This window comes from Pinus tabuliformis, chromosome 1_2 (assembly GCF_031772625.1).
Source record: "Pinus tabuliformis cultivar Carrire ecotype Pingquan chromosome 1_2, CPIR1, whole genome shotgun sequence".
Classification (NCBI taxonomy): Eukaryota; Viridiplantae; Streptophyta; class Pinopsida; order Pinales; family Pinaceae; genus Pinus; species Pinus tabuliformis.
In genome coordinates this window covers 573,156,768-573,178,700 of record NC_142298.1, presented here as the reverse complement: position 1 = coordinate 573,178,700, position 21,933 = coordinate 573,156,768, and the positions used below count along the sequence as shown (strand labels likewise).

General features: G+C 32.5%; 1 protein-coding gene across 1 annotated transcript in view; it reads right to left on the bottom strand.

Moving 5' to 3' along the window:
• LOC149206891 (KH domain-containing protein At4g18375-like) overlaps nucleotides 1–19,656 on the bottom strand; it is a 24,049-nt gene extending 4,393 nt beyond the window's left edge. The window contains exons 1-3 of the mRNA XM_089397824.1: nucleotides 18,038–19,656; nucleotides 10,409–10,753; nucleotides 4,525–4,603 (exon numbers count right to left, since the gene is read on the bottom strand). Of these exons, the coding sequence (XP_089253950.1) occupies nucleotides 4,525–4,603; nucleotides 10,409–10,753; nucleotides 18,038–19,656 (2,043 nt within the window). The remainder of the gene's footprint in view (nucleotides 1–4,524; nucleotides 4,604–10,408; nucleotides 10,754–18,037) is intronic.
• Nucleotides 19,657–21,933: the final 2,277 nt, after the last annotated feature.

Below are 21,933 nucleotides of genomic sequence, written 5' to 3'. Positions count from 1 at the left end.
GAATTGCCCAATGATTGAATTCACACCACGACTAATCAACCAAGATAGATTTGAACAACACCCATTTTCAAAGCATATCAAACAATCCAGAGGAGCATTCCTCTTATAAGTCATAAACCATATAAGACCCTTTAAATATATGGGAATTTGGAACCGACTTGTAATCAGTACACAACTCTCGAGTTAGCTAGGTGTATTTATGGAAAAAAATTCTAAAGTTGCTAACTAGGATTGAAGTAACACACTGCAACAAAAATTATTAAGAGACAAAAGTGAGCATAGATAAAGAGAAGAAGGATATTAATCTTCTTCTGTAAAAATAAAACAAAAGACATAGTTAACCCAAAATTATACCTTCGAATGGTGAGGATCTCTTCTTTCCGAAGGGGAACCTGCAATGCACACTAAGTAGTGTGAGCACTAGAATAGTGAGTGATCACATAGAAAAATAGACCCAGTGGTCAGTTAAGTATTATCTTAGCTAAAGCCATGGAAAGATGAAGGGGGTGCCCATCATGAAGCACCGTCAAGCCTCTTCGTACTTTACATCCAAAACCATGCAACAAATGGGAAAAGCATTCAAATTCACAAGATAAGCACCAACGGTGGAAAAATAGTGAAGTCCACAGTATACCCAAATAAGGTGCATACCTTAAATTCCAGCAGCAATCAAACTGTGAGGGTTCCCGCAGGTGCAAGAAATGAAGTCACGATAGGGAATCGAAGTAACCCCAGTATAACAAGGTATTCACCATGGGAAACTTCCAAGAACCATTCATTGATCCCTTCTGATCACATTCGTCACTGACGAGACAGGCTTCATCCTTAGAGAGTAACCTCAGGCCAGACCAAGAGAACAAGGGAAATAGAGTGAAAATGCAAGCCAAAACCAAATGACGATAGGAGTGAAGGAAGGCTTAAGGTCTCAAGTGATTAGGGTTTGAGGGTTTCATTATGAGCTATCCATCCATCCCCAGATGATTGGCACCCTTGAAGTTTCATCATAAATGGATTTATACAGCCGAGGATACCCTGTTATGCGAAGGAGGATCAGGCCACATGGCCCAAGGGATGTGTCGCACTTTTAGATAACTGAGGTACCGCTGGGCATGAGCAGATAGGCTCGCATTGAGGTCATGTACAATAGGTTGTGGGAAAGTGAACTAAGTAAATAATGAGGGTAACCATGAACATATGAGGGGAGACATTATTACCAATATCACCAAGTGGTACATTATATTTAAAGTTTGGTTAGGGATAGAATCACCCCTAGGTATTCAAGGGTTTATAACTAATGAATGTGTTTATAACTGAATATATGTATAGTTAGAAGTGGTATGAAATAGACATAGGGAGTATGGTCACCTTTATTTAAAATAGAGAGATAAATTAGAACAAACCAATCGACTACATAAATTAATGTTATGTGTTCTAGCTGAATACTATAATCATCGATAATGGTTACTGTTATGATTGACTACAAAAAGAAATTAAAAAAATAAATAACTAAAAAAATAAATAAAAATAAATAAATAAATGAGTTGGGGAACATGACATTTATATAGTCCCTAGAAGTTTTAGGGACTATTTATTATAACATCCATTTGTTGAGCATCCACGAGCATCGATGATTGAAAATTACAGTTAAAGTTTAAATAATTATATGGGTGCATGAAATATTTTCTATTATCACTCAATACATGCACATCCTCCCACTCCCACTCCCATTCTCCGCATAGTTAAATGTGAAAATCTTTAAAATGAAAAAATATGTTAACTATTGTAACTACTTTTGATTTGAAAATTATTTGTGTAGATTTTTATTTTGATGTTTTTGTGTAAAGTTAAAATAATTTGATGTGTGTGGAAATAGTTTTTTTTCATGTTCCCTACACAGATTCTCTATGCACACCCATTCTCCTGGACATACCCCTTGTTTCACACATCCTTTACTCAGCATACATCATGGCTCCATACACCTATTGTTCAACATAGTTTAATTTCTAAAACTTAAAAATGAAAAATATGTTAAATGCTGCTACAAAAACTTTTGATTTCCTCAATTATTTGTGGAATTTTTTGTTTTAGAGTTTCTACATAATAATTTCATGTGTGCGAAAATTTGTTTTGTTCTTGTTCGACACACATTCCTTCTCTCTACACATTTGTTCCCACACACATACCCCCCTGTACTACACATCCTTTTCTCTACACACATTCTCATATCCATGCATATTATTCTGCATAGATGAAGGTGTAAAAGTTTAAAATAAAAAATATGTTAATTGTGGCACCGATTTTGATATTCCAATTATTTGTGTAGTTTTTTATTTTAAAGTTTCTGCATAAATCTATCGTAATTTTGTGTGTGCAGAAAATATTGTTTCTTCTTTTTTGACATATGCATACCCTCTACAGACATTTTCTCTCACACGTACCCATTATTCTATATATCCTTTACTTCGACACATTGTCGGCTACATACACCTATTTTTCCACATAGCGGAATATGCAAAAGTTTAAAATGAAAAAATATGCTAATTGTTACAACAAATTTTGATTCCTCAATTATTTCTATATTTTTTTTTAGAGTGTTTTCTTAAGGTTAAATAATTTCATGTATGTGGGAAAATTTTATGTTCTTGTTATGCACACGCATTGCCTCTATACACTTATTCTCCCGCACATACCCCTTGTTTCACATATGCTTTTCTTTGCACAAATCCTTGGCTTGATATGTATGTTGCTTTGTAGAGTTGAATATATAAAAGTTTAAAATGTAAAAAATGTTTTAATTGCTGCATTATCTTTTTAATTTCCACTTTTCTTCTGAAATTTTTTATTTTAAACTTTATTGTTCAAATTAAAATTATTTCATGTAAACGAAAAAAAATAAATAAATAAAAGGAGTTCTTGCTCTACACATGTACTATCCTTGCACACACATTCTCTTACACACACTCCCCTATTCCACACATACTTTACTCTACACACATTCCGAATCCATACAATGTTGTTCTACATAGTTCAATGTGTAAAAGTTTAAAATGAAAAAATATGTTAATTGTTATAACATCTTTTTGTTTCCCAATTATTTGTGTACTTTGTTATTTCAAATATTTTGCTTAATGCTAAAATAATTTCACGTGTAGGATAAATTTTATGCTTTCTGTGCATGTATTCCCTCGATACACCCATTCTCCCACTACTACATAAAGGAGGGTTTTAAGACAATATTTGAGACAATTTTTGGGTAAATTGTCTTAACTTAAGACAAAAAAAATTGTGTATTGTCTTAAATATTGTCTTTAACCGGGTGTCTCAAAAGTTATTATCTTAAATAATAGTGTTGTAAACATTATTGTCTTAAAAAATATTGATAGAAACACAATGGAGTCTTGAGAAGAGTAAAGCATAGATAAGAATGAAAAGTTCTCTGCAAAAGCAGAGATATTTAGAATTCATAGAGGATGTTGAAGGTTGGTAGATGCAATTCATGAATTATTGATGGCCAACTTGCTACTGTATAAAAATTATGCAATCATATTGAATGAATGCATGCCACCTAATTTAGTGTCATGTAGAGTGAGGTTACTATTAACTTGCTTAATATTCATTGAAAAATAAAAATTAAGAAAGCTATTACAATAAGCTATGAAAAGAAAAGGCGGCTTATATATGGAACAAAGTTATTGCTAAACAAATGACGAGAAGCAAAACTGCATAAAATAATAGCATTTTGTTCGTATACCTCTAAGAAGAGGAGAAGCCCCAACACAAAGCTGATAACATATATGATAAGATCATTTGCCTTGTAACTATTGCACTACTCTTGACTGTACAGTACAAATAGGTAGTTTATCGCATTGTAGCTTCTAGAACATACAATATCAAATCAAATAAATTTGACCAAACTCAAATAATATGATCATCTGCTCATCACCTTCTCGAGAAAAATTGTAGAGAAAAAAAAGGATTATTGTTAAATCACAGTTCACACATTAGGGTATAATCCCACTGAATAACCTCTCTTCATTATCTTAGTATCTTCCACAAACCTATTTCAAATTAAATAGTGAAAAAAGGAATGGTGAAGTTAGTTACAGAGATGTAAAACAATCAATAATAAAAAAAAAGCTTAAACTTTTCTCAAATGTTTGAATATACGCACCACAAATTTTGCCAGTGCCGTCAAAATGCATGTCAATCAACTTGCCCTGCATATAATTTCACACAATATCCTTAAAATTTTGCAATTCCTTATCTGGGATTTACATGTCTAGAAACACAATGACTTCGCTACAAACATGTTTGTCTACCCAGAATCACAAATATTCAGTCAGACACGATTGCAATGGCAAACTCACAAGTATCACAATTCTATCTCCCATGTACTGAAATTGTTTAAATATGAGAATTAAAAGGATTACAACTTACAAATCTACTAGAGTTGTCATTTTTTAGCATCTTTGCATTACAAAATGACTCCAGAATAAGATTTGTCTGCAATATTTTATCACCTACTCCACTGTCACCTCCTTGTGCTGCGAGGTATTGCATTGCAATTTTTGCAGTTTCTGTTTTGCCTGCGCCACTTTCACCACTGAAATTCAATTTTTAATCAGTAAAAAAAACCGCTCTTTATCCTCGAGCACAACCTTATAAAATATCAAACAGAAAAATAAAAACCCATCATACATATGAAAAAGGAAGTATTCATACTACCATGAAAAATATTTCCATCTACTTCACAGGATTGCATATCTAGAAACTCCTGGAAAATGCTGTCAGAGGTAATAGATCAATAGATTTGATTTATGTCTAGTTTGGACAAAAGTGACTAGTGAGACTTAGAGACACAACCCACCCAAAGATTTCTAAAAGCACAGTAAACCACAACCCTCTATCATTTTAATTCTAGTATAAGCTAACATAACTGTATTGATGTCTGAAAACTGACAACAAAACTAGGTCAATGAGACTAAAGAGTACAAAACAATATGAAAAAATGTGGGAGTGCCAGCACAACACCCAAAAAATGACAAAAATAATACAAGGAAGAAACATTTATATATATATATATATATATATATATATACATACATATATATATGTATGTACATACATAAATACATACATACATACATACATACATACATACATACATATATATATATATATATATCTCTCTCTCTATATATATATCATATCTATATCTATATATATATATATATATATATATATATATATATATTATATAATATATATATATATATAAATCTATATATATATCACTTCTTAGAACTGAGAAAAGTACAGTGATATTAAATGCTAAGTGAGTTTGTCGAAAGGTGGACAACACAATAGAAGAACCTGTAAAGAGAGAGAGAGAGCGTAAGGGAGATCTGACAATGGGCCAATGATCTCAAGGTCTCCTTAGTCTGATAGCCAAGGGCGACGTGGGAAAAATAGGCACTAGTTCCCTACCAAAGTCTTCTACAACCAATGAGGAGCTTGGTTGCCTACTCCTAACACCTGAGGTTGAAAGAAGTGTTGATTTTTCTAGTATCATATAAGGCTAGAGCAATTTTCGAATAGATAACTGCTTCAAATGATACAATTTGAAAATCATTAAGTATTATACATGAAAATTTCAACCATCATTAAGATCCATAGGAAAATAAAAATCAAAGTAAGAAAATGAACAAGAGACACGAAAAATTACCCTGGGAAAACCCCACTCCAAGAGGAAAATCCCAACAACCTTTCCTTATGAAAGGATGTCCAATTCAATCCAATTTGTACATAAAAAATAACATATCTTTGACAAGATTACATAGACAAATACTGACCAGCACGATAACCTCCCACAATTGTCAATCCAACCCTCTAATATCCAATACAAACATCCCTTCAATTCTGTCTACCATAGGTCTCCAAGAGGGTTAAACTTCATCCTTTTACTCCACCTCAAAGCTCACACTATTCCTAGAGATAAGCTTTGCATGTTTCAAAGAGATAGTGTGCCTCAGAGCCGCACTATTCCCCAGAGAGTATGCCTAGGAAAATGTGAGCTATCTACCTTAGATCATCGAGCTATCTTGCCTTAGGTCAGCGCACTATCCTGTCTCAGATAATACATCTGAATTGCCTTGGACGAGAGGAATAGGCTCAATATATAGTAATTTGTCCAGGTCAGGAGACTGAATAGTTCCAACAACAAAGATTAGAGCAACAAGTGCAACCAACTGAGTTGTTTGATAAGGTGTTGTACCATAGGGCATCTAAGGTGGACCACTGACAAGCCCCATAACTGGTTGTTGCTGGCCTGGGGCTTGGTGCTCCATTTTCTCACGCGAGATCTCCACAAAGCCCTTGTTCAGTACCTCTTTCTCCTCTCAATTTGGACTCATATTTATTTTAAATCCAAAAAAGTGCCACAACACACATTAACAATCTAGAGAAACATGCATTACATGTACAACATAAACTAGTCCATTCTAAGACCCCTATATTTCAACATCGAGAGACGGCATTATTGTAAAATGAAATTTCTAGACAAGGCAATGCCTACCACATGGAAAGGCTTTCTTAAAACTATTGATATTATAAACTGTCCCTTGGTTAGATATAATGTTTAGTCAAATTTGTTGAAATTGCAAAATTACAGTATATAACCTACACAACCTAATTATCTCAAACATTAAATCTATGTATATAACAAAAAAAACAATTATATATATATATATATATATATATATATATATATATATATATATATATATATATATATATATATAACTGATCTATCCAATGATACAAGAGCACATTATATCTATAGATGTATAAAAATAAAAAATCATGTAACGACAAAACACAATACTTGCCACAAGCATGTATATCAATGCACGGTCATGATATACATCTAAATCAAATGCTTAAAAACAACAATTTTCTTTAAATTATAAAGATTAATTGTCAACAATACAAATTTCATCCATGGAATATTGTGATTACGTTTTGAATCTTTATTTTTTTCTAAAATTATTTATAAAGTATAATTTTACATAACATTTTATAAGTAAAATACAAAATAAATTATTTCTTAATTTTTTAATTACAAATATAAGAATATATTTTGAATTTTGTCCATTTATTTCATTAACTTAATGAATTTAAATGAAATAAATTAAGCAAACTCAAATTTGATAATCATATAATACAATTTTTTATATTCTTATATAATAGAAAATAATTTGTATTTAGAAAATAAATTAAAAATAATAATAAGAAACATTTTACAATGGAGCACCTGATTTACTTGGGAAATCCCAGGTCATATGGCTAGTTCCATAATTTGAAAGAGGAATCACACTAGGCACAGATAGACTAGACAAAGAAGGCAATGTGTGGGTGTTGGTAGCACCATCCATATCTTTGAAAATATTTCCCCTCGGCCTTTTTGTAATTTGGATAAGTGTATCTCTAGCAACACTCGGGTCTCAAGTAACATGAACAAGCTCCTCATTTTGGGAGGCACATTTTGGTCGCTCCTCCTTGCGAAATATGCGAATATTTGCTCCACTGTGCTTCTGCATCTCACTGATGATGTTGCCACCTTTACCAAGAAGGCAACCAATGTGCTTTGATGAAACAAGAAGCATTGTACAAATGGTACCTTCATTATTGTCATTGTCACTAGTGCTTCCACTAGTCTTTCCTTGCATTTGGAGGATTGCCTCAAGGGTAGGTGAAAAACCATAATTAGCCAACTCTGTTGAAGAAATCACAATTACATGATCATCTGAATCTGATTGTGCGTCTTCAACCTTAATACTTGCTCCTATATCTTTCCTCATGCTTTTGATGATATTGTTTCCCTTACCAATCACACCTCCAATTTTATCATTTGGGCATACTATTCGAATACAAAACTCCTCTGGACTTTTCTCAACAGCAGAATTCCCAGATTTTGGAGCAATGGGAAGAGTAGGGTTATAAGTAAGAGGCCATATTTAACTTCAAGCTTCACTTCCATTCTTCAATGAGCTTCAAATCTGCATCAAATTTATTAACCTTGTTTTCAACTTCTTCTCCAATGCTATTTTGAACACCTGCTTATTCAAAAATAATGTTAAAAACATCTTTAATATGACTCCATTTAGTGAGAGCTTCCTACTCTACATCTTCCTTCTTTGCCTTATTTTCAAGTTCAATGAAACTATCTTCCACTATTATGTGGTCAGTGGATATTCTCATAAAAAACACTTCAATCAATTTATCTTGTTCTTGATCATCAACTACTGTAGATGAAATATTGCTTCATGAGTAGTTCCAACTGCTTCATATCTTGCTTCTACAGTGGCAAATTCAACCTTCAATTCTTCATCAAACATTTCACTTACTATATTACCACAATCAATCCTTGTTTCAAAAAGAAACCACACATATCATCAACATAATGCTCATCCACACTATGGTGGGATATCTAAGCATGCATGTGTTAATTGTCAGTTTCATTGACAATTTCAACTTCACCAAACCCAATTAACCTGTGTCTCATCACAGTGGGACTCACCATCATCTGTATCATCCACATTATAGTGGAGTCCTTGAGCATTTATTTTCTCGTGCTATGTTTCACACACAAAGGCATCAACTTCTCTCTCTGCAATCTTTGTTGCATCTTCTTCATCTATATGCATGCTTGCATAATGGGTTTCAATTTTATGGTCTCGAAAAAAATCTAATTTTGTGTGGGATTCTCCAAGCTTTGTTTTCCTCTCAGAGTCTTGCTTATCTACTCTCAGATATGCAACTGACTTCTTTGCTTGTGACATAACCTGTTGCTCCATGTCACTCCCCCTTGCACCAAATTATTCTGTCTTTTGATAGAATTTTGAGTTCCTCGGCTACAGCCTGGACCTTTCTAAACATGGAAATGATCTTTGCCTCTTCATTTCAATTTCTTTTCTTCATATTCTTCAGTCACGCTTTGCAAACCATTATTGCAGTCATTCCTTTGTTTTATAGTTTATCCCTTGATTGCAATATGTGCCTCCTAAAGCATAATCTTCACCAAAAAAATTGTTATCTATGCCTCTGTATTGATTGAAATTTCATATTCATTTATTTCTCGGTGGTTGAGTGAGCCACTTTAACATATCTCACGTTCTTTCTGACAAAAACCATTTGAGATTTCAACTTCCTAGCAAAAACCTTTTGAGATTTCAATAAGAGATAAAGAAATACTAGCGTTTTTATTGATTTAATAAAAAAATTCAGAAGGTGCTCAACATGATTCATGTGAGGAAAGGATCTTGATATTTTAATTAGAGGAAATAATAAAATAAGTGTATCCGAAAAAAGTTGTGTTATGATAATGCACCATATTTATTAAGAGAATTGAAAGAGTTATGATAATGGACTATAGTTGTTAAGAGAATTGAAAGGTTTAATTATACTACACATATGTTAGATTTTTTAAAACCTTGTGTTGTCATGGACTTATGAACTGAGTACCTTAATTGATAGGTATGAAAACCCTGAAAAGTAAAACTTAGACATTTCCTCTCATGTAAGAGGAAACATGAATATAACACTACATAAGAATACTACTTATAAATTTGAAAATTAGCAATAAATAGCTATGAAATATACAACGATATACAAATTTTCAAGCGAATTTCTCAACAATAAAATATGGTTGCATACAAATATAAAATATTATAACAAGGCAATGAATTCACTATTCACCTTAGAACTGCTACCCATATATGATAAATGGTCAATTTACAAGATTACAAAAAATGCTTTCAGTACATTCTTGCTTGTAGTAAAGAGTAGGTTTTCTCCTAAGAAGATATTTTATTGAAATATCCATAAATGGTAGTATATTTTTTTGTTACAAGAGCACATTAAATCTATAGATGTGTAAAAATAAAAAATAGTGTCACATCAAAACACAATACTTGCCACAAGCATGTATATCAATCAAATGCTTAAAAACAACAATTTTCTTTAAATTATAAAGATTAATATATCAACAATATAATTAAGATACACAATAAAAAGCTAACTATTGTATACAATAACATTATTGAAAGGAAACAAATTTCATCCCGGAAAATTTTGATTACATTTTGAATCTTTATTTTTTTCAAAAATGATTTATAAGTAAAATACAAAATAAATTATTTTTTAATTACAAATATAAGAATATATTTTGAATTTTGTTCATTTATTTCATTAACTTAATGAATCTAAATAAAATAAATTAAACAAACTGAAATATAATAATCATATAATACAATTTTTTATATTTTTATATAATATAAAATAATTTGCATTTAAAAAATAAATTAAAAATAATAATAAGAAACATTTTACAATGGAGCACCTGATTTACCTGGGAAATCCCAGGTCATATTGCCTAGTTCCATAATTTGAAAGAGGAATCGCACTGGGCACAGATAGACTAGACAAAGGAGGAGGTAATGTGTGGGTGTTGGTAGCACCATCCATATCTTTGAAAATATTTCCCCTCAGCCTTTTTGTAATCTGGATAAGTGCATCTCTAGCAACACTGGGGTCTCCAGTAACCTGAACGAGCTCCTCATCTTGGGAGGCACATTTTGGCCGCTCCTCTTTGCGAAATATGCGAATATTTTCCTCACTGTGCTTCCGCATCTCACTGATGATGTTGCCACCTTTACCAAGAAGGCAACCAATGTGCTTTGACGGAACAAGAAGCCTTGTACAAATGCCACCACCATCAGTGTCATTGTCACTACAAGTCTTTCCTTGCAATTGAAGAACGGCCTCAAGGGTAGGTGAAACACCATCATTAGCCAACTCTGTTGAAGAAACTACGATTACACAACATCTTCACATCCGTCCATCAGCAGGAGGCACTATTGGAGACAACTAAATTGCATTCAGGTTGTCATGACAAACTTTTATCCTTCTGCGTAGTTAATGTTATGATTTTGCTATACATTGCTTCTTCCCCTACTATTTTTTTTTTTTTATAGTTGGTTAGCCCAACTACTCAATGTTTGTATGATAAATTTTGATTATCTTAGCACTTAGTTATCTCTTACCTCTTTAGATTAATTTTTTAGCTTTGGTCCAATCTCCCCAATGAGAGACTCTCCTAGAATTTCTCAATATTATCTTGTAACCTACAATTAAACCCTTTATATATGTATATAAACAAAAATAAAAAAATCTTCTTCAATAAGTATAAGTGAGAATAACCTCATTTACATCTTTGATTCCAGTGTTAGATTCTCTACAATTGACAACAAGTGTTGCACAAAAGTTGGGTTGTCATAAAGAGCGTCATGCACTTTGAGGTAAATTGTACCATTCATTCTAGGTTTCCTTCCACCAAATTAGACAATATCAAGCCTACTTAATATCGAACTAAAATATGAACAAAAGATTCCATGGAGTCTATAATTCAATGTCTATATTGCGAAGTTTATACTAGAATTATTAGTATGCGATTTGTGACAATCCTATTTTCCAGTATATCATCACTGAGTAAGTAGATGAAACATGACTATATATTAATGACAATAAACTTTAGCTTTTACTTGCATTCATTCTCTCCAAGATGTATGGAAATCGTTTGCATGTTCTCTACATCAGTTTTAGCATGAAGTTCTCACCACCACATAAATTGGTTTAAATAAAATTTTAAAATATTTTTTGGGTGAATTGTTTTAAATTGAGACAAAAAAAAACTTGTAATTGTTGTAAATATCATCTTTAAGAAAGAGTCTTAAATTATTATCTCAAAAAATTGTTTCTATAAAGACAACATAGAACACAAGTATTATTGTCTCTTAAGAGACAATTCATTTTTGTGTCTGAAGAGACTATAGCTACGGTTAAAATCATGTTGTCTCTATAGTGACAGTACACCTTTAATGCTAGTTATTGTGTCTCTAGAAACAATAAAAAAATTTCTCTAGAAAAAAAATATAGAATGTGATTTTTTTTTGTTAAATGATTAATTCATGTTAAGGCACGATAGAATTGAACCACCAACCTCCTACATGCAAGAAAGATGCACTTCCATTGAACTAGCACCCTTTAAAGAAATGTGTTATCTCGATCAGAAAAGATAAAAAAAAAGAGCAAAAATATATCGTCATATTAGTGAAGGAAAATTATGTTACCAATTGCTACATGACAAATTTAAGACAAACAGAAAAAATTGTACTTGGTAAATAGAGTAATAGAAAATAAAACATTTTATATTGTCTATTTTTCCTTATCCTTATCATCTTTTTCCTTTTTAGTGCTCACCTCAGACATTATGATCCATGGAAATGCACCCATACCCAAAGAGAATGTTGCAATATAACAATGTTCAAAGGATACAAAACAATCCATAAATAGAATAAGGAACTACACATTATTATATTAGCAAGATGAATAATATTAAAAGAAGAAATCCCATAGACACCCATCTAAGGCCAATGTGTTCACAATGTTGGCAAGATGTGTATTTGTTCCATGACTCTATTACATATAAAATCAAAGGCCAAAGATTTCATATCAATGATATAAATATGTTTTAACCCAAATAACTGACTCGGTTACAAGGATGTAGTACATCAATCATCTAAGGCGTTCAATTGACATGGATTTTATTTTGTGGAAATTACATTATGGAGCCTTGTACAAGAAATATATGTGCTAGATAGAACAAGAAATGTTGCTTAAGTAATAGCACATAGAATGTCTGAGATTATTCTCGACATGAAAGCAAGTCTCAAGCCATTTGAAAACATTGTATAGCTTCTTTTGATACTAGTCCCATTTTTCTTCTTATTTATGTGAGTTTGAATGTTCTAGAGCATACACGACACAAGATTACATTATGGCCTATGCAACCTCCACATAAAAATAAAAGGAATTAGCTATATTTGTGTGCTTGTAAAGAAATGATGGAAAGTTTGAGACATGCATGTATGTAAAATGGCAATCCTACTAGGAAGAAACCTATTCTCATCCCTCTGACAGAGACCTCAAAGCACATTATTTTCAACTTAGTGGTTAGAATGAAAATATATCTTCATCTTGCAGTCTTTAGCAATTTGATTTTAGTTGCAATATCAATGCATACAATCAAAAGTGGTCATCTTCCTAATCTTTCCAATAGTACTACACCTATTGCAGTCATTGGCACCTAACAAAATTTAAGGTACCATTTATTAGATCACTTGCAAGTATAAACAACATCACTTCATATAGTATCTTGAAATTGTTTTCTGCCATTTTTACTTATCTCATATCTATTAGTAGCATGCACATGAAATTTGTCACAAACTAAACGTGGAAGAAATATGGATTCAAAACATGTTAGATTAAGAACCATTTCATGTAAAATATAAAAAATAGCTCAAGATAGCTTTTCAAATGTCATGAAGCTTATTTTCCACAAAGAAATCTTCAACCAAAGAAAAAAACCATCTATAAAATTTGAAGAGGCTAATCACCTACAGAGCAACCCTGATCCCCCATGGTTTAAGATAACTACCTATAGAGAAACCCTGATATTCTAGGTTCAAATCCCCCAAACTACCAATATCTACTTAAGAGGCATATCATAAGCACCTAAGAGATATAATGGTAACCATCTAAATCAACCTCACGCCATGTGATTATTAAACCAACACACTTACGAATTACCATTCTTCTAATCACAATGTAAAAAATGTTGGCCTTGCCATATGTATACTAAGAATAAGTTTTGATTACATTTTCTTTCTAACAAATATTACATTGGGAGAATTTTTATTGTAAATATGATTATTCTCTCCAGAAGTCTTTTAGTTTGATAAAATAAAATATCATTTTCAACATTCTACTAGTACTTCACCCCTAAATATAAATCTAGTTGGTAGAGATTACATTGTATGCATTTATTCATGGCAGTTTGAGTAATTCTAACCTTTTGATATTTCTCCCTAATGTTTGATTAGTTTAATTGGATAAATTCTACTATGTAGAGATAGAATGGCGTTTGCATAACCTTGTAGATGAAACACTCTTAGATTGTATGTATACCCAGTCTTTATGGGTGGTTTCCATATCTAGAAAGAAGCAAGTGACAGTGGCATAGAAAATTTTATTGTGTTCAGAGAATGTGGCTAGGTAAATAATTTTTCAATGCTTTATTTGTAGATGGTAAAAGATTTCACAACAACTCACAGGAAGGATGGATAATGAAATAAAGAACTACCAGAGAACACACATTAAAAACATAATTCAGAAAGCTCAGTGTGATGAATGCTGGAAAGGCAGAGGAGACAAATCACACAAGCTGCTACTCTTCTATTGATCACACAAAACTTGATTCTTACAATGAACTCAGTGAAGGGTATTTACCCTTTTCCAAATAGTGACTTGCTTAAAATATCTTGACATGCAACTACACACTAAAATTCGTCTATCACTTAACTCTACATGACTCAACACTCCAACACTCAACACTCAACACTCAGTAAACTAACTCTCTAATTTTAGCCAACTCCTGATGCGGGAGTAATTACAATTTCTAACAATCCCCCTTAATTATGACCATATGATTCAACATAAGTCAACGTGACTCAACTATGCCTACTATGCTTACAATAAAAATTGACTCAATTATCACTCAAACATGCCTGTTGGTCTATGTCTCAGCTAAGCTTACAATGATTCAAGACTTCCAAAATTTTTCATTTTCTTTTTCTCTTCTTCGAAATTTTATATCCTCGAAATTGCTTCATTCTTTGTTGCACTTTCTTGTTGTAGGCTCCATATTCCTTTACTTGTTGCTACTGCAATTTTTCTTTGACTTTTCTTGAATTTGTGTTGAAACACAATCTGATTTTGTCTTCTACACATTCTTCTTCAAATATTCATTCAACCATGGATTGTTGCTGCAACGTTGCATCTTCAAACTGTCTTCTTTTCTCTTCTTCTTGTGCTTTATATTCTTGACTTTCTTTCTGCCATATTTCTTGATAGAAGAATCTTATCTCTTCTTGACGCCATTGCTGAAAAATGGTTTCAATCCATTCATATTTGTCTTTCATATCATTCTTTTCACTTTCATCATCATGTACTGCTGATTTTTTCCTGTAATCTGCACACTGAAGATCAATATTCACCATTTCATTCAATTCTTTTATTCCAATTGCTGCTTTAAGACTCGCATGCATTTTTTCTATTGGTTTTTTAATCCATTCTTCAATGAGCTTCAAATCTGCATCAAATTTATCAACCTTGTTTTCAACTTCTTCTCCCATGCTCTTTTGAACACCCGCTTATTCAAAAATAATGTTAAAAACATATTTAATATGACTCCCTTTAGTGAGAGCTTCCTACTCTACATCTTTCTTCTTTGCCTTCTTTTCAAGTTCAATGAAACTATCTTCCACTATTATGTGGTTAGTGGATATTCTCATAAAAAACACTTCAATCAATTTATCTTGTTCTTGATCATCAACTACTGTTAGATGACATATTGCTTCATGAGTAGTTCCAACTGCTTCATATCTTGTTGCTATAGTGGCAACTTCAAACTTCAATCCTTCATCAAACATTTCACTTACTATATTACCACAACCAATCATTGTTTCAAAAAAGAAACCACACATATCATCAACATAATGCTCATCCACACTATGGTGGGATATCCGAACATGCATGTGTTAATTGTCAATTTCATTGAGAATTTTAACTTCACCAAACCCAATTAACATGTGTCTCATCACAGTGGGATTCACCATCATCTGTATCATCCACATTACAGTGGAGTCCTTGAGAATTTATTTTCTCTTGCTATTTTTCACACACAAAGGCATCAACTTCTCTCTCTGCAATTTTTGTTGCATTTTCTTCATCTATATGCATGCTTTCATAATGGGTTTCAATTTTATGGTCTTGAAAAACATCATCTAATTTTGGGTGGGATTCTCCAAGCTTTATTTTCCTCTCAGAGTCTTGCTTATCTACTCTCAGATTTGCAACTGACTTCTTTGCTTATGACATAACCTGTTGCTCCATGTCACTCCCCCTTGCACCAAATTCTTCTTTGTCTTTTGATAGACTTTTGAGTTCCTCGACTATGGCCTGGACCTTTCTAAACATGGAAATGCTCTTTGCCTCTTCATTTCGATTTTTTTTCTTCGTATTCTTTAGTCGCGCTTTGCAAACCATGACTGTGGTCATTCCTTTGTTTTATAGTTTATTTCTTGATTGCAGTATGTGCCTCCTAAAGCACAATCTTCACCAAAAAAATTGTTATCTATCCCTCTGTATTTATTGAAATTTCATATTCATTTATTTCTCGGTGGTTGAGTGAGCCATTTTAACATATCTCATGTTCTTTCCAACAAAAACCATTTTAGATTTCAACTTCCCAACAAAAACCATTTGAGATTTCAATAAGAGATAAAGAAAGACCACTGTTCTTATTAATTTAATAAAAAAATTCAGAAGGTGCTCAACATGATTCACGTGAGGAAAGGATCTTGATATTTTAATTAGAAAAAATAATCAAATAAGTTGTGTTATGATAATGCACCATAGTTATTAAGAGAATTCAAAGAGTTATGATAATGCACTATAGTTGTTAAGAGAACTGAAAGGTTTAATTATTCTATGCATATTTTAGATTTTTTAAAACCTTGCATTGTCATGCAATTATGAACTGAGTAAGTTAATTGACAGATATGAAAACCCTGAAAAGTAAAACTTAGACATTTCCTCTCATGTAAGAGGAAACATGAATATGACACTACATAAAAATACTACTTGTAAATTTGAAATTTAGTAATAAATAGCTATGAAATATACAACTATATATAATTTTTCAAGCGAATTTCTCAACAATAAAATATGATTGCATACAAATATAAAATATTACAACAAATCAATGAATTTGCTATTCACCTTAGAACTTCTACCCATATATGGTAAATGGTCAATTTACAAAATTACAAAAAATGATTTCAGTACCTTCTTCCTTGTAGTAAAGTGTAGGTTCACTCCTAAGAAGATATTTTATTGAAATATCCATAAATGGTAGTATATATATATAAGCTATGTTTATATTAAAATAGTTAGATAGAAGTGTTTAACATAAATATATACAAATAAATAAGATAACTCAATATTTGTATCTTGTAGAATCTAAATAAATAATTCTAATATATATTATTAAGTAGCCTATTTAAAAATATGTTGATTAAGAAAAAAATATTTTAATGAATATAATGTGGTTTATAAATAAAACATTCAATATCCATATGAAGTAAAGTCTTTAAAAAAATTATTGCATAAAATATTTGAGTAGCCTTTCTATTATATATATTGGTTAAATATAATGTTTAGTCAAATTTGTTGAAATTGCAAAATTACACTATATAACCTACACAACCTAATTATCTAAGACATTAAATCTATGTATATAAGAAAACACAATTTAATATCTATATATATATATATAACTGATCTATCCAATGTTACAAGAGCACATTAAATCTATAGATGTGTAAAAATAAAAAATTAGTGTCGCAGCAAAACACAATACTTGCCACAAGCATGTATATCAATCAAATGCTTAAAAACAACAATTTTCTTTAAATTATAAAGATTAATATATCAACAATATAATTAAGATACACAATAAAAAGCTAACTAGTGTATACAATAACATTATTGAAAGGAAAGAAATTTCATCCCCAGAAAATTTTGATTACATTTTGAATCTTTATTTTTTTCAAAAATGATTTATAAGTAAAATGCAAAATAAATTATTTTTTAATTACAAATATAAGAATATATTTTGAATTTTGTTCATTTATTTCATTAACTTAATGAATTTAAATAAAATAAATTAAACAAACTGAAATATAATAATCATATAATATAATTTTTTATATTTTTATATAATATAAAATAATTTGCATTTAGAAAATAAATTAAAAATTACAATAAGAAACATTTTACAATGTAGCACCTGATTTACCTGGGAAATCCCAGGTCATATTGCCTAGTTCCATAATTTGAAAGAGGAATCGCACTGGGCACAGATAGACTAGACAAAGGAGGAGGCAATGTGTGGGTGTTGGTAGCACCATCCATATCTTTGAAAATATTTCCCCTCAGCCTTTTTGTAATTTGGATAAGTGCATCTCTAGCAACACTGGGGTCTCCAGTAACCTGAACGAGCTCCTCATCTTGGGAGGCACATTTTGGCCGCTCCTCTTTGCGAAATATGCGAATATTTGCTCCACTGTGCTTCCGCATCTCACTGATGATGTTGCCACCTTTACCAAGAAGGCAACCAATGTGCTTTGACGGAACAAGAAGCCTTGTACAAATGCCACCACCATCAGTGTCATTGTCACTACAAGTCTTTCCTTGCAATTGAAGAACGGCCTCAAGGGTAGGTGAAACACCATCATTAGACAACTCTGTTGAAGAAACTACGATTACACGTTCATCTGATTCTAATTGTGGGTCTTGAACCTTAATACTTGCTCCTGTGTCTTTCATCATGCTTTTGATACTATTGCCGCCCTTACCAATCACACGTCCAATTTTATCATTTGGGCATACTATTCGAATACAAAACTCCTCCGGACTTTTCTCAACAGCAGAATTCCCATACTCCTCCGGACTTTTCTCAACAGCAGAATTCCCATATTTTGGAGCAATGGGATGAGCAGTGTTATAAGGAAGAGGCCATATTGAACTTTGAGCTTCACTTCCATATCCTCCCAGTGCTGGTAAATGGGCGGAGGCATAAATAGCATTTACTCTTGGAGCACCTGAACTGTGATGAGCAAACAGTGAATCTCGTTGTGGAACATAATTTGGCGGAGTAAATAATGCGGGCACACCAGAAGGAAGGAGTGAAGTTGGGTTCGTTGCAGATAAAATATCAGTCCAAGGAATTTGCTCCTTAGGTGGGTGTTTATACAGAAAAGCTGAAACTGCATACAGTGCTTTCTTGACAGCGGTTGCATCTCCAGATATGACAACGACTTCACCAAAACTAAAAGCACAGCCTGGCAGCTCATCTTTTGGCCGTATCTGAATTTGTGCCCCGGATTCGCTCCTCAATTTTTGAATGTTATTTCCACCTTTTCCAATCAAACCTCCAATCTGGCTGTTAGCAGCCAGCAACCGAGCATTGTGTTGTCTCTTTTTGTCGACGGCGTCATTATCTCTACCAGAAGAAGATTGTTGAACAATAACAGAATGCACTCTAAGAAGAGCATCCTGAGCAGGACACACAGGTTCAACTTCAACTTCATTCTCATTGCAATCCTTCTCCTTGCCGTTGCCTGACGGTGAGCTGAAGATTACTATCACGCGATCATCAACGCCTGGAGCAGCATCTATAACTTTGATCTTCGAACGCGTCTCTTGACTCACAGATTTTATAACTTTACCCGCCTTTCCTATAACACTTCCTACCACATTAGCAGGGCATAGTATGCGATACACAGTACTGTCAGCGCCAGGCAAAGCTCGCTCTCTACCAGTGCCAAAGTTCCGCCTCTTATTTCCATCATTGTTCTCTGGAACCTCATTTTCCCTGCGTCCTCGCTTTCCAATGGCAGAGTAAAACCCGTCCATTGCAGGCAATCCTTTCACTTTCACAGATTAGATGTCTCCCTCTTTTAAGGAAAAACTTCGTGTACTTGAATCCTATCTGTCTTCTTGAATCCTATTCAAGGCCACTGATTTGTCCCTTTTATATGACATGCGTTAGGGCTTATTAAGGCCGACAATTTGTTCACACGGTACCCTCGTGTTAAGACCGACCTGTGTGGGTTAGATTTCCTCGTATCATATTTTCATATTCCTATAGCAATATTAATCTAAGTGAAAGAAGACAAACGAGAAAACATTATTCATGGAATGGTTATTATAGCATTTGCACCAGATGTTGTAAAGGAAATGCCGTAAAACATAAATTGAAGAATGCAAATATTTAATTTTTTAAATAAATGAGAAATTTATATTGAAAAATATTAATTAAAGTAACATTTTAAAGCTTAATCCAATTTAAGGTAAACATGGACAGTTGACAGTACTTGGTAGGTCCGGGGTGGAAATTTAAGTTTAAATGCATAGCACTGTAAATATTATTATCTCATCTCATTTTATTTTGCAGCATATGTTTGTAAATTCCATGAATTCCATTGCATATGTTCGTTTGTAAATTCCATGAATTGCATTCCATTGGTTGTCTGAACCAATATTTAACTGTGCATATTATCATTTTTTGTTTTATGTACATTGTTATTATGAACTTCTCCTTCTCTCAGAGTTTGAAATGGAATTCATTCGTTCTAATTGCATGCTTCCAAAAAAAATTGATAATTTGAGTAATTTGATTAGACTTACACAAAGGGGTCTTTTCTAGTTTTGTAGGATCTTCTCTAGGATGTTATTCCGGTATGGAGTTTACTTTATATCACTGTTAATACATTATTAAAAACTATCACTAATTATTTTAATGAAAATATAGAGAAACAATTAATTTCCCCTTCCTGCACCTAAAAAATTATAGAAAGTAATGCATGCATCCCAAAAATTTATGAAAACAAGCATTTCGATTAAAAATGAATGCAATGTAACCTAAAAAACCCTATTTGTCTCATCTCATTTTATTTTGCAGCATATGTTCGTTTGTAAATTCCATGAATTCCATTGCAGTTTGTAAAGTCCATGAATTCCATTCCATCAGTTGTCTAAACCAATATTTAACTGTGGATATTATCATTTTTTGTTTTATGTACTTTGTTATTATGAACTTCTCCTTCTCTCAGAGTTTGAAATGGAACTCATTCGCTCTAATTGCATGCTTCCAAAAAAATTGATAATTTGAGTAATTTGATTAGACTTACACAAAGGGGTCTTCTCTGGTTCTGTAGGATCTTCTCTAGGATGTCATTCTAGTATGGAGTTTACTTTATATCACCATTAATACATTATTAAAAACTATCATTAATTATTTTAATGAAAATATAGAGAAACAATTAATTTCCCCTTCCTGCACCTTAAAAATTATATAAAGTAATGCATGCATCCCAAAAATTTATAAAAACAAGTATTTCGATTAAAAATGAACGCAGTGTAACTAAAAAAACCCTATTTGTCTTTGAACTCATTGGCTTGAGTCTGCTAGTGTTTGTATGTCCCAAGTGTTTGTATGTCCCAATTAATGACAGTTGAAACTTTTGACAAGAGTTCATCAAACTTGTAATGGAAACAGTCAACTTGCAATAAAATTAATCCAGTTCTAAAATGCAAGGACTAATAATGATTACGCCTGCTTCTATTTCATCTTTGCCCTTTCTTTATGCCTATGTCACACCCCTATATACATGGAATAATACAATACACTTGAGGTAAATTTTTTATGGTAATTAAATATAAAAGTTCACCCTCTAATTATTCACAACAATACGCATACATTTTGGTTTATTTAATGTGTTACAACTAACCATTGTAATTATGCAACAAAACCTTAGCTCTTAACATCAACGTCGGTTGTGAATCACATAATACACGAGACCCGAGTTTCATTCATTAATAATCTGTAAATGGTTTGATCTTCCGTATAGTGGAGGACAGGTTCTTATCCTCTTTGATTTATTGCCCCACCCCTCCAGCTCGGATTTCAGGTCTTATCTTGAGCCTGGCGTGACCGGGTTATCGCTGTCATACACTTCTCTGGACCAGCAGTGTTATTGCATGCAGTGGTGCTGTCAATGAACCTCGGGATCATCTGTCTCATCTACGGTGGAGGTTTTTAGTCACTGATCTGACGGCTCTGGGATATTCTAAGTGTTTTACCCTCTACAGGGTCTAGCTACGTAGCTCATTCTGCCCATTCCTCCTTGT